The sequence below is a fragment of the Ambystoma mexicanum genome, chromosome 2p, assembly GCF_040938575.1.
Source record: "Ambystoma mexicanum isolate Mex_15411 chromosome 2p, UKY_AmexF1_1, whole genome shotgun sequence".
Lineage (NCBI taxonomy): Eukaryota > Metazoa > Chordata > Amphibia > Caudata > Ambystomatidae > Ambystoma > Ambystoma mexicanum.
In genome coordinates, this window is record NC_090923.1 from 1,079,119,783 (window position 1) to 1,079,134,545 (window position 14,763).

The following is a 14,763-nucleotide window of genomic DNA, read 5'->3' on the forward strand; positions in this document are numbered from 1 at the left end:
GATCTATAATTTGAATCTTTGTGTTGTGTTCATATAATACTTGATAGTCAACAATAGTGGTGTTAGTAGCACAATGGGTGACTTTACAATAGCATGATCTTATATTGCTAAAGCGTCCCCACTTCCTTTGTGTCGACTTTACAATAGCCTGATCTTATATTGCTAAAGCGTCCCCACTTTCTTTGTGTCAGGGTAGGAAGAAGGCCATAGGACAAAATGGCCAACGGACAGGTCACAAAATGCATAGCATAGCCATTTTGAGTATATGGTACTCAAAATGGCATTAGTCAGTAAAATGAGAATGCACACGTGAGAAAAATGAAAACCATCGTAGAAAGATATTGGCTGCCACAAGTCCATCTTGGATACATTGTGAAAGTAGAGTTGTTAGTAAAACAACAGAAAAAAGGGATGAGAAAGTACCCCTGCCGCACAACAAGGAATTTGATATGGGGAACATGGCCCCTCCTGCACTGATAGCCATAAGATTGTCAAAATAGATGAGCTAAGCAAGATTAGTAAAGCAAAGACACTTAACTTGCCTTCAAAAAGTCAGTCAGGAAACAAACACTAGCAACAAGTTATTTTTTATAGCTGTCTATGGAGGGAATGCAGCAAAAATAAAATCTCCCCTAACATGCTGGCTGTGAAGTGGTGGAAAGGTGAACCACTTACGATATAGTAGAGAAAAGCATAGACATGCCTTCGGGAGGATGAAAGGGAACTTGTTAGAAGCCACTGGCACTTGGGTGAAAGACTCATAGGAGCCCAATTGAGGTTTAGTGTCACCGAAAGCACACTCCTTGGTCCGCTTGATATGAAGAGATAACCGCTGTACTCACAAGGATGGGTGGGGGGAGCAGTGAGGTGGCTGCAGCATGATTCATGGTTCCCACTTCTTTTCTTGGTCTGAAAAACCTTTCTGGCAGACACAATTATGATTGTGAAAGGACTTTGTCTCAGAATTTTCAAAATCTCCCACATAACCCTGTTAGCAACTGGAATCTTGGGGGCATGCCTCTTTTGACTAACTTTCTTCCACAAGAAAAGTCTCTCTCTGTACAGCAAAGGAGATGTAATTGTGCTGGAAGAATGCTTGAAAGGCCCCAGGCAGTGCTCCTGAGATCCTTGCTCAATGGAGCAATAATGTGAATGGAAGCTCAACTGTCACTACAATGCATGATGGGATTCTGGTGCAGTCTAGCCGCTTGTCTATTTCCTTGTTCCATTTTTTTTTTCTCTAGTGGGAACAGACTTTAATTTCTGTGCAAAAATATGTGAAATATATAAAACAAATATTTGTAAAAATAAAGTTAAGTGGGGCATGATACATAGATTTTGAATTTTTTGAGGATTGGGTTTCATTTTTTATGCTAGTTCCAAAACTCCAGCCATAGGCAGAGCTCATTAATGAAGGTACCCATCATGGAGAATTTAGTTACAAATGAGACACTTTTTTCCTTTTGGTGATTTTCAGGAAAGTGTCATTCTTGCCTGTGAGTGCTAGTGCAAACTGGAAGAATTGAACATACCTTTCTGCTTGTTTATTGGGGGGGGGGGGAGTCATTAGGCATGCACGGTTTGCTATATGAAGGAAAAGATGTCTCTCCTTAGAAATGGGACAGGTGACAGTTGGAAGGCTTAAACATTTTTGTCTCATGGGGGAAAGGTGCAACTGCAGAACCGTGGTCATAGGGTTGCAGTTGGAGAGAAATGCAAAAACTAGGCTTTCTTGTGGTGTTTTGGCAGGTTCCTGGCAGGAAACTTTGTTTGAAGGAAGAATATTCATGAAGGCCATGACCTTTATGATATTTCTGCTAAAATTGTCTGTTTGAGGGAATTGACCACCAGGCATTGAGCTTTGTGCCTTCCCTCTCACAGGGGGTGTAGGATAGAAAGTAGCTTCTTTAAATTCTCATTGCCTGTAAAGACAGAATCGTTGGTGGTCTCCTAGCACGATGCGTACCTTCTGTGTATGTGTGAAGAAAACAGGATTTTGTTTGCCAACCTGTTGTCCAATACTTCCGGTGTATCCAAGGCTGTGCTAGTGAACTGAGATGATTTCCTTAGGTTCCCCATTACAAGATATTTCTTATTGATGAGCACAGTAATAGTTCTGTGTATTAGCTGGATCCCAGAGCACGTTTTACAAAGGGAAATCTTTTTCCAACAAAGGCAATCTTTAAAAGAATAGATTAGATTGTATTTTTGTTTTCTTGTATACCTAGAAATAAAACTAGAAAAGTGAGCAGTACACGGTACTAACGCCACCATTTGCTCGCACACAGTAGAACATTTGTCACTTTAAGAGCAGAGCTTCCATAAAGCTCCATCATGCACTTCAGTAACAGTTGCTATTGTGATTGGTTTGATATTAAAATCAAGATACCCAAGATGTAGAAATGTAATTAAAAGTAAGTCACTTTTCTTCTGCTGCATGGGATGAGCTGCTAGGTGTTGTCACTTTTCCCCAGGTGGTAGGCCCCTTTCAGGAGGCTAGAGAGATGGGATTGCTACCCAATAGTCCCTCTAGGGGTGGTTTAATGCAGTAGATCCTCATGTGGAGGAACTCCCCAAGTATGACCACCTAGGGTATAGGCCCTCAGTGGATGTTGCACCCCAACATTCTCTGGCTCACCCGTCCATCACAAATCCCTTTCTTGAGGATAAACATATGTACTATTTTAATACCTTTGCTACAGCCCAGGTAGAAAAGACTAGGATGAGGAAGATCACAGAAGATGTGAAAAATACTGTTAGTCATATACTGGTACAAAATGGCCCAGAGGAGGCATAAATATGCAGCTGTCAAAAGGAACAAAGGACTTTCCACCAGGGAGGAGCTGGCAACAAATTATAAGAAGAGACAAGGGACTATACAAACTTTCACGCCCATTTGGGTCAACCCATCCCAGAGTAGCGTGAGGCAAGGAAGCTGCCAAACGCGGAACTCCAGAAGCGGTGAAGACAGAGGCTGGATGATGCGAGCCGGAAGCAGAGAGCATCTCCAGCAGGCCTGATGGCAGCGGATCCAAGGCAAGTGGAAGAAGGTGAGGCAGTGGCGTGACCTCCCACTGGGGGTGGACAGTGTGTTCCTACAAAGACACCGAGATTGCAGGGAGCTGGCAGGTGCGGAAACGCTGCAAAACCACCAAAGACTGCGGGAAGCCAGCAAGAGACGGGAGTCAGTCCCTGGAAGAACTGGTGCCGTGCAAGCAGCTCCCAACAGGTAATGGGAGGCACGGGCCGACTAGTGGGGACAAGTGAAGAGTCAAGGGGTCTCCAGCCATGTACGTGACGGAGCCTGAAAAGTGGGCCAAGAAGGGTCGGGGACACTGTAACGAATCGAGTGCCTCCAAGAGGTACTTTCTCCAGCATAGGGTCTGGCATGGATTCATATGCTCATGAATATTCCCCGTCGTCGACCTACTTCACCAAAGCTGTTGTTGAGGCCCTTTTTCTTCTTAATTCCAGTCTCTTTTCTAGTTACACCGGGGACTTAGTAATTTGTGACCAATCACCCTTTCTTTGTAGCAGTCTCACAGCTTCTGGTGCCTCGCCCCTTCCAGGTACATGTCGGCCCAGGTGTGCTTTAGTTTGTGCCCTTCCTGCGAGGGACCCTGTCCCACATCAGACCTGCTCGCGTTCTGCCTTCGCTGCCTGGGAGAAGACCACAGCTGGGGACGGCTGCTCGGCGTGCAACGCCCTTAACCCCCAGTTCCTTAAGAACCGGCTTGCTAGGTGGAGGGAGCTGTATTCCAGGTCCTCCTCCACCCCCATCCCCCGTAGCATATAAAGGAGTACATCCGCAGGAAGACGAAGGCAAAGGTAAGTGTTCTCTTTAACAAAGCACCCTGCAAGGGTGGTTCCTTTCCCAGGAAACGGCTGTGCGGGAGGGGCCAGGAAGGCCCTGTCACCAGCTCGGATACCGAGGCTCATCGCGCTACCGGCCGAGGGGTCCTCTGACCCTACCGGTTCCATAGCTGATGTGCCTGTTGGCTCTGTCACTGGGAAATCTCCTTAGGGGCTCTGCCCTAGTACTGGGCCCATGCCCGGGGGGGCGCCTGCACGCGGCAAGCAATTCTGGCCCTCGGGTCGAGGGTGCACAACCTACCATGCAGGGGCCGGAGGGGAGTAAAAAGCACTGACCTGCCCGTAGCAGTATGCAGGTGGAGGCTAGGCCTAATACGACACCAGGTGTCGGGGCATCACAAAATTGTGGCGGCATGTGAACCTGCATGCCAGTGGGTAGCACGGCAAGGCACAGAGCCCACTTCTAGGGGAAATGGTCCCCCCTCAGGTCTCCTGGTGCGCGGCATACCCGCTTGCGGCACAGGGATGCTACACAGAGCCCTACTAGGTATAGAGTGGACAGGGCGCAGCAAGGGCACATCCATCCACGCCGACCATACCCACAGCACAGCAGCGTGCAACCCCAGCCTGTGAGGACAGGTTCTTTGCAAATTCCTTAGGCTTATGAGATCCCTGCAGATTGGCACCATTCTCAGGGGCATCATAAAGAACAGGCTTCCACCGGCTCCAGTGCCGCCTCAGGTCCCAGTCCAGTGGAGTCTCCTCCTGCACCATTACAGGTACCTGCGTAGCATAGCGGCGCTGCTGGCTACACTGGCCCCCCACCCTACTCCAATACCCCCGACCGTACCGGCTGTGGACCTGGCCGCTTTGGGCACTCAGGACCAGACGGACACTGAGGATGAGGATCGACCAGTGCTTTCCATGACAGGCTGTTACGACCGGCAGAGTACTTAGGCATTCCACAGCCTCAAGAGGAACAACCTCAGGGGCGGGGGCAGGGTGGCTGTTAGCAGAGGCCTGCACCGTAAAATCAGCCTCCAAGTCAGTCATCCTGTTTCAGAAGGATGTTGAAGCCCTAGCAACAAAAAAAAAGGGTTGGACAAATCCTCACTCAACACAACCAATCAACAGGAGACTGGAGGCAAAGTACAGACAGGGTGAGGGGGATTCCCTGCTCCTGTCGGTTCATCCGCAGCCGCATTCACCAGTAATAGCTGCAGCGTCCATGTATGCGAAGCCCTAGACCTCCACATAGACTATGGCCTTGTTGGGCAAGGAGGAAAAGGTGCTATAAGCATACAGGAAAAGGATTGTTTGTAATTCTGCTTGCCACCTGCGACAGACAAATGCACACGCTATGTTAGCTGCCCAAACCAGAGGGAATGGAGGGAGATGTCGGATTTCCTACCGAGCATCCATGTGCACAAACCGGCCTCATTCAAGGAGGGGCTGCCAGATGCCAAAATAGTGGCACAATATTCAAGGGTCCACTGTAGGACATATTGACACAGCTAGCAGAGCAATCTTCGTAGCTACAGATATGAGAAGAATGGCATGGCTTAGAGCCACAAAGTTCTACACGGATGTACAAGATTGTATCCTGGACCTGCCATTTGAGGGGGGTTATCTCTTCCACTCTTCCCTCATTGGGACCCCTGTTCCCGCTTTTCTAATTTTGCACTAGCCAGCCTACCTTGGACCTGCGCTCCCACCTGCTAGTGAGGCAAAGAATCTGGTGGTCACTTTCGACTCCGCTCTCTCCTTCTCTTCTCACATCTCGGACATCTCCAAAAAGTACTGCTACCAGCTGCACTTCCTCAGAGGTATTCTTACTTTTCTCACTTTCCTCCAAAGGCTCACCATCTCCAGAGCTCTGGTTCTGTCTAGGCTGGACTACTGCAACAGCCTCTTTCTCAATCTTCTGAACTGCAAGACATATCCTTTATTCTCTGCAGGTGCCTCTCTCTGGAGCAACCTCCCTTCTCTCTCTGCCATGAGCTGGAGCTCCTTAAGTTCTGGAAACTCCTCAAGACCTTCCTCTTCTCTTTCTCTCTAACTCTCCCCTGCTAACCTCCGCTATTTTCCTCTCCTACCTCAACTCTCCCTCTCTTCCCTAAATCTCTTCAGTTTTGTGCGGACTGGTCGCCTGGTTCACCTCCAGAGCCTTACAGGTCCCAGGCTCCCTGCTAGTCTTTGCACTTGCCTTCGGGCCTCTGCACTATGTTCAGCACTACTGCACTCTCAGCATACGTTCCATGAGAGGGGTAACCTCTCTGCACTTAACCCGGGGCCCTACTGGACCGGGCGCACTTGTCCCCCCCCACAGACCCTGCACTTCCATCTGTACAATTGCATGACCTGAATTTACTAGGCTAGCAAGTTCTGTCCTGTCCCTCTTTGTCTCCCCTCCCTAGTTTGGTTGCGCCTGAAACACTTCATGCACGCACTAGGAGAAATGCTGTCAGCCCTAGTACGCTAGTTACTTTTTGTTAGATCATTCAGAAACCTCAAGGCCTAAGAATGACTACTGTATCCCCTTGATCCCTTCCCGCCTTGAAGCTTGTTTAAGCACTTCACTTGTTTATAAGTGCTGTACAACTAAACAATTAAAATTACAGTTACTCATCGACAGATGAGGAACTCAACAAAAAGAAAAATAGTTCCCAAACAGCCAAATCACTGGCCATTCTGGCAAAGCTGGCACCCAGGGCATTTGGACAGAGCCAGACCAAGCCTGACAGGGGGAAGGACCTTTGGCGGTTTCAGGGGATTCCAGGATCAGAAGGCAAGGCAACCAGACCAGTCCCCCAGCCATCACAAGCACAAACGGCGTACTTCACACAAGGGCTTTGTTCAGTCCCCCTCCCAAGCACCAGACTCAGACCCCCAAAGAAGCAATCACTGCCCCATCAAGGTGCACAGTATTCCAGTTGGGGGCAGGCTTGCTCTCCACACTCAGTCCTGGGAGACTCTTTTTTTTCGGATCCCTGGATCCTTTCTGTGGTTTCGCACAGGTTTCGTCTCCAGGTCCCTGCGGAACCTCCTTCCCCTCCCTCAATTGGGACACCAACACTCCTCACAGAGATCCGTTCACTGGTACAAAGTGCGGCAGTGGAGGAATTCCCCCCACGCCCTCAGGGTTCTACTCCCGGATTTTTGGGATGCAGAAAAAGAACCAGGCTGGCCTGTGTGGTTTTGGATTTGTCCTTCCTGAACCTATCCCTTCGCCTCCAAAGATTCAAGATGGTTACGCCAGCGCTGATAGCGGAGTCTCTGTGTGGGGGAGACTCGACATGCTCCCTATACCTGAAGGATGCATACTTACATGTCCCCTTCTGGCAGCCCCTCCGGTCGTTCCTGAGGTTCAGAGTGATGGGACTACATTTTCTGTACAAGGTACTGCCGTTTGGGCTCAACTCGGCCCCATGGGTGTTCACAAGGCCGATGAATGCGGTAGCAGCCTTGCTCGGATCAGAAGGCCACCATTTATATCCAAAGCTTGACTGGTTGGTCAGGGCGGAATCACCGAGGGGGGGGGGGGGGTTTGGCAATCAGCCTCCAGGCTTATGGAGACCTTACACAATCTGGGGTTTTCCATCAACCACAAGAAATCTCAACTGCAGCCCACACAAACCTTGGTCTTCCTCAGTGTTGATGTGGGAACCCAAACAGAGGATTTTCCCCACAGACGAGAAGTTAGCAGCCATCAAAGCGGCTATGGGCCATTTCCTAAGCAGATTGAATGTCGGCCTGATGGTACAAACACCTGCTGGGGATTTTGGCATCCGGTATCCTGTCGATTCCCTACACCAGGTTCAGGATGAGGCGGGCACAGCTGCACCTCATGGCCTCATGGAACCAATTGACGGCTGCCCGGACGCAGCAGTCTCCATCCCAGCAGACCTCATACCAGACCTGTTATGGTGGAGACGGGATACCAACCTCAGGGGGGGCAGACTTTCAGGCAACCACCTCCAGAGTCTACCGTCACTACCAATTTATCTATGGAGGGATGGGGAGCCACCCTACACGTGCACAGTGTGCCTGGCACATGGACGAGGGAGGAATGGAAAAATCACATACATTTCCAGCTGGCCCCTCCGGGCTATCCTGCCTTTAATAAGCAGTCAGGCGGTCTGCCTACAAACCGACAGCTCCATGTGCATGTTCTACATCAAAAAGCAGGGGGGGGAACCAGATTGCCGCCCGGTACAGGCTCACCATAGAGGTATGGGAGTGGGCCACTGCACACCACATATGGCTGTCTGTGATTCATCTGCCGGGCGAGTCCAACCTGGAGGCAGACTGGCTCAGCAGACTCTGGGTGGACAACTACGAGTGGCAGCAAGAGGAACAAGTCCTAGCGAACATCTTCAGGAGATAGGGCCGGCCCCACGTAGACCTGTTTGCCACGGAGCCGAACCGTCAGCAATACGCGTCCTCACAGGGTCAGGGGCAAGGCTCCCTCCCTTGGAGCAGGATGAGGACATATGCATTTCCCCTTTCACAATGTTCTCAGCAAAGTCAGAGTCTGACAACGTGAGCCTGATTGTAGTCGACCCGAGCGGCCCTGGTTCTCAGACCTCTTATGGCTGCTGGTGCAGGGTCCAGTGAACCTACCGATTCATGATCAAAGGCTCCTCTCACAGCAGGGGATAGGAGGGCGGTAGTTCACCCTGCTCCCAAGAAGCTAGCCCTAGCAGTTTGGTTCCTAAGTAAGTAACAATGTAACATCTCCGTCTGTCACGAGGCCACCTGGAAGTAATTCAGAAACCTAGAAGCGAGTCCACCAGACGGCAATACAAAAGCAAATGGACCAGATTTTGCCTCTGGGCCAAGGACAAAGGGATGGACCCTCTGGCGTGCAATCTTTCTCCGTGCATTTGGCACGCTCAGGAGTACAGGTGGAGACATGCCGGACCTACCTGGCTGGAATTCAGGCCCTGATGGCCACAGAACCGGATACCATGTTCCATCGAGACAAGGTGGTGCTTCGTACCCATCCAGCATTTCCTCTGAAGGTCATCTCCTCATTCCACTTGAATGATGAGGTTGTGTTGCCAACCTTTTTTCTTAACCCAAAGGACAAAGCAGAGAGAGTGTTGCACTGTCTGGCGGTTAGAAGAGCCCTGGAATTCTGTCTAGACAGGACCAAAGGGCTTTGAAAGACGGAGGCTTTATTTTTCACTTTTGGCAGCTCTAATCCAGGGGACCAAGCCTGTAAGGCCTCCATAGCCAGGTGGATGGTAGTGGCCATTCAGGAGGCCTAAAAGTCTTAGCAGAACGAAGTTCCACAAAACATGCATGCTCATGCAGTTTGGGGCCAAAGCGACGGCGGTTGCCTTCCAGAGGCATGTGCTGTGGCAAACCATTAGAGGAGCTACGTGGGCCACTCCATCGGTCTTCTGCAAGCATTATTGCTTGGATAGCAGCGCAAGATATGACGCTGCATTTGGGCAAGCAGTCCTGAGGAAGCTGTTTTCTTAGGATCCAAAGCATCGCACCTCCCTTAGGCATCAGTCAGTTGTAATCGCCCATGCAGTATGGAGAAAGGGGATGGGACATGGGAGTCATTTTAAGTTACTCACTGTAGTGACTATTGTACTCCTAGTCCATAGTCCCCTTGCCTCCATACGTCCCTCCATCCTTCCCCCATTAATAAGATATGTATCTTAGCCGGTTAATCCGTCCGACGCATCAAAGGGGACTGAGGTGTGGTGGCGGAGTCAAGGGGTGGATGCTGCCATGGCCATGCCCCAGAGTGCATACATTTAAAGGGGTATAGGCCTTTTTCTGGTGAAAATGGTTCTGTTTCACGTCCCTAGCAAGGGACGACCATGCAGTATGGAGGAAAAGGGACTATGCATTAGGAATATGTAAGTCAATATGGTGAGTAATTTTATAATTTCTCGAATGCTAATTTTTGGCTACTTTTCCCCTTGTGGAATGTGCTCCATCCAGGACTACCCAAAGATGCTTACCATTTTAAGGAGGAGAATGTGTGATGCAATATGTCTCTGTAAAATGGAAAACTGTTGGGTATGCTGGGATTGGGTGGGGCAGGGGGGTGCTGTCCCTGCTAGGATTGGATGGAGGGGTGTGGTGCTGGCACTGCTGGATTGGGTGAGGGGGTAGGGGGAAGTGCTGGCCCTGCTGGGATTGGGCGGGGGGGGCACTGGCCCGGCTGGTATTGGGTGAGGGGGAAGCGCTGAGCTTGCTGGGGTCAGATGTGAGGGGAGCTCTGGCCCTGCTGGGATTGGGTGAGGTGGGGGAAGCATTGGTTGTACAGAATTCTGTGTAGGAGCATTAAAGGTCTATGAGTGCTCAAATTGATTGGTGCTGTATGTGTGACTCCTAATCTCCTTTTGCAGGTGGCTATTCAGCTGAATGACACCCACCCATCTCTGGCCATCCCTGAACTCATGAGGATCCTAGTGGACATTGAGAAAGTGGATTGGGACAAGGTAAGCAGATTCATCCCACCCATCATTGCAGTGATGATAGTGGTCTGACTCTTGTAGCGTTTCTGCTAATTCCATTTGGTCCCTGCTGAATGATGCAAGCCTGTATCTCGCCTTGCATAGACTTTTCAGGCCAATGGTGCATAAACCACTGATTATTCCTGCTTGGTGGCCCTCCCAAAATTTGTAACCTGCCCCGCACAACCATAATCACAGCTTGCTATGATTCCACTCCTCTACCAACCACTCATATCCTGTCCTGCTTTGCCACTTTCCCTCTTACCCCTGTCCTACCTTGGTCCCCTTCTCCCTCCCCAATGATAACACATGCTCACCTTTCTATGTTCCTCAGGCCTGGGAAGTCACAGTGAAGACTTGTGCCTATACCAACCACACAGTGCTGCCAGAGGCACTGGAGCGCTGGCCTGTCCATCTCCTGGAGAACTTGCTGCCACGCCATTTGTCTATCATCTATGAGATAAACCAGCGGCACCTCACGGTGAGTCATCTAGATATAAGCAGTAGTGGTAAGAAACCATCTTCAACCCACAATTGTGTAACATGATGGTATGAGTAGTGTGCTTGGTATACAGGTTCTGTTATTTGATGGCCCACCAAATTGTTGTTGTATTTTTGGTTCACTGTGACCCTCTCTTCCCCATCACCGACCTGTTCCTTTGCCAAACCGAAATATGAGCTTTTTGTGTGACATGCATAATTAACTGATCAAAGCATTAGTTGGGCATCGTGAGTTTGCTGGTAACTCAAACTTGATTACTGAATACTACTGCTCGGTCCATCAAAATTACTGTAGATTACCAGTGGCGGTGTTGGAACCCATTTGTTGAGTCCACAGCACTCCATGGAGAATTTGAACAAATTACAACAGGTGCTACTACTGCCAGTGGAAATTCCCCCAGGTTTTGGTGTTAAAGTGGAGAATTTACCTCTAGCTCTTGGCTGGAAGTAACTCCTGGACTTTAACCCCAAACTAATGGTTTGGCAGAGTGACAAACGTGGAAGTAATTCCATTGCTGCCATAATTGGGGGTAACGGAATTACCATCAGATTACAGTACAACCAATCTCAGAATGAGGGTATCCATTGAAAATGTTGCCAACAAAAATGTAGTCTGTTAAGCAATTGTGGTCCGAATACCTCTGCAGAGAAAAGGTCAGCATGCAAATAAAGTAGTAAAAAATGCATCTGAAAAGTAGGAAAAATGCAGTGCTGCTGGGGTAAGTATTATGATTAAGGAAGGTTTAGTGGTCTTGTGATTGCCTTGTTTAGGGTTAGGATACGGGCTAGGGTAAGGATAGGGGTTATAGTAAAGATTTTGGGTAGAATTAGGGAAGAGCTAGGGTAGTTGTGAGAGGGCTGTTGAAGTGGGGGTTGATTAGCGGTTAGGATAGTTGGTGTTAGGGTAGCATTTATGGTTAGTCTAGAGCTAATGGATCAAAGGTTAAATGCTAAAGAAAGGCAGATGGAGGTTGGAGAGGGCTGGTGATGTTGGCATATGCTAGGGGGTAGGATAAACCTAGGTGTTAGGGTAGAAAATGCATTAGGGTAAATGTAAGAGTTGCAGTTAGGGTAAGGTTAAGGTGGGGATGTGTGTATTCACCAATTTGGTCAAATACATCGGTCTCTTTTTTTGTACTGCATTATGTTACTGTCAGTAAATGGATGGTGTGTTGGGATTAGGTTTATAGAAGGGGTGCTGGACTGTAGTTGAGGTAATCTGCGTGGGCCTGCTTCCACATTTAGCTGTAAAATAAAATTCAACCAATTTTTATTTGACCAAATAAATTCAGCCAAATAATATAAACCAGTATTATATTAAGGGGTTGGGCAAGGGCTATGGCATTTGTGGCAAGTTGGTGAAGGGGATGGAGTTAGTCGATGTTCATTTTCTATTTGGTATTTTGTACTGAATCGCATGCAGCTAAAACTCTTTTGCACACATTTTGCCCCTCCTGTTTCCTTTCTGGCAAATTCTGTTAAATAAGATACACACTTAGCAAGAAAATAACCTATTTGTGTAATGCGGTTTAGACTCCTCTTTTTTGCTAATCTTATCTCAATGCCCACCTAATGTACAATAAAAGCAACACTGTCGATGTGCGCCTCTCTGATTTGAGCTCATTGGGAAACGTTTGGCTCAGCCCATATATGAGCAAGGCACCCAATTCCGGGGAGCCAAAGTGCTTGAAACTGTGGGGAACAACTTAATTTATTTAAAAAGGAAAGAATTAGCCCTGGCATGCTGGGCTGTGACAACTCCCAGTGGATCTCCTCATGCACAAGTAACAATTATGTATTTTGTCTAGAATGGTAAACTCCTTGCAGCATGGAACAATATACTTGCACATGTAAAGTAATGGTGAGCCCCTGCATGGCTGTAATGTTAATTACATGAACAAAACACTTAGAAACAAACAGATTTAATTTGACAACTGCATGTACTGTGTAGCATTTTATGACTGCAAGATAGTAAAACCTATGGTCTAAGTGCGATGATCTAATGCACCCTCAAAGAGGGATAAGGCCAATTGAAAGGGGCTCCAGTCTCACCACTGTTGAAAAAGGCCCATATGGACCCAGCCGATCCTATAAACTTTAGGCCAATATCCAACATTCTGTTTTTGAGTACAATTATGGAAAATAAGCCACTTCCTGGAAAAAGGGGTCCTTTTTAGGTAGTGTACAACCGTTTTTCACCCTATGCATTGTACAGAAATAACTTCTATGAATTCTGGAGAAACTCCTGGAACTCTGAGATTACGGCAACCCAGTAGCTTTGATTTGATTAGATCTCTCTGCAGCGTTTGACACTGCGAATCATGATATCTAAATTCAATGGTTTGAATACAGTGATGAATATCACAGATTCACTGCTGCAATGGTTGGAATCTAAGAAGCGAGTAAAAATTGTAAATTTTGTCTCTGCCTATAACCATCTATCCTCAGGGCCCTGGATTGTCTTGCTTACTTTTCAATGTGTTCATGTTCTATCTGGCTCTAGTGATAGAGAAATATGGGTTTGAGTGTCAACTATATGCAGATGGCACACACATTCTGATTGACCTTCATGGATATCCTAGCAGAGGCAGGGAGGTAACGGATCGTTATACAGCAGTGGAAGCAGGATAACTGTTTATGATTAAATTGGAGATCAGACAGAAGTTCGCCTGTTAGGCAGAGGAATGGAATCGGTTGTTCCATTTCCATGGCCTACCTATTTGGGAGTCCACCAGCTCCAATTACAATGTTACGAAATGTAGGTGTGCTATTTGATAGTCCACTAACGTTTGCACCACAGGTGGAGGTGGTAGTTAAAGTAGCCCACCTATATAAAATCAGTAGATGCAGGCATACTCGACACAGACCATCTGAGTTCTAGTCCAGGCAATAGCGTTTTCCAGAGTGCATACTGCTTGTCAATTTATCATGGTATCTCAAAGAAACTAAACGTTAAACTACAAGCAGTACAAAATGGAGCAATTGGCACAATATTTGGCATGAGAAAATATGACCACATCTCCCAGACTTGTCAAGAGCTCAGCTGTCAAGAGATTGAGGGTGCAATCAAGGAACGGTTCCTCACTGAAATCTGGAAAATAGTGCACAGAATCGTGCCTGATTATCCGATATGTCGAAAGCCTATCAACCAATCGTTCACTCAAATCTAATCTTGAAAATCTGGTTGTGGTGGGAAAACCCCCACAAAACAACCTTGGGTGGCAAGTGGGTCCTCGGCTTCAGTTTATGGAATAACCTACTAATTGATGTTGGGGGGGGAAAAAGTACTGTACAAAAGAGCTTCATCGTCTAAAACAATATTAAAGGTCCCTTTTGAAAGTACCATAAACATTGAATCCTGTGTGGTAATGTGATGTTTGATGCTGCTGTTTTAATATAGTTTGTTCGTATTTTGTTTTAATTAGGCAGCTTGAAACTAGTTTTACTGGTAATTGCTTTTGAACTTGATATACTACTACTACTACTACTACTACTACTACTACTACTACTACTACTACTACTACTCCTCCTCCTCCTCCTCCTCCAGCCCTTATCCTTATGTTGGAAGAGGGAAGAGCTGAAGGGACCCTCCCCAACTTTCAGCAGCCAGTCTGACTCTGGTTTCATCCTACTCGAGGTGCATTGTGTTCCTTCACCTGCATCCCTAAAAGAATACATCCCTGTATACATGCTCATAAAATCAGAAAAGATGGAATAACCGAAGTTATCTTTAAAAGAGACATTTTGCTTTATGATGTGGAAGGCATTCTTGCTTCCCGGATTTCCGATGCTACCCCACATTCGGAGCATCATCTCATGGTTCTTCATTCACAGGGCCCTTGGTGCTTTTGGCGCTGGCAAGTAATTCAAAGTGAGATTTTTAGTTGGCATGCTTTAAAGCTAACATTCTGCTAATGAGTTCGGTCCATTTGTCCATCATTGCAAAATGTGTTCTGCAGCGATGGAA

General features: G+C 47.7%; 1 protein-coding gene across 1 annotated transcript in view; it reads left to right on the top strand.

Moving 5' to 3' along the window:
* Positions 1–14,763, top strand: part of PYGM (glycogen phosphorylase, muscle associated) — a 311,215-nt gene that overhangs the window by 170,152 nt on the left and 126,300 nt on the right. The window contains exons 9-10 of the mRNA XM_069645036.1: positions 10,188–10,280; positions 10,630–10,776. Of these exons, the coding sequence (XP_069501137.1) occupies positions 10,188–10,280; positions 10,630–10,776 (240 nt within the window). The remainder of the gene's footprint in view (positions 1–10,187; positions 10,281–10,629; positions 10,777–14,763) is intronic.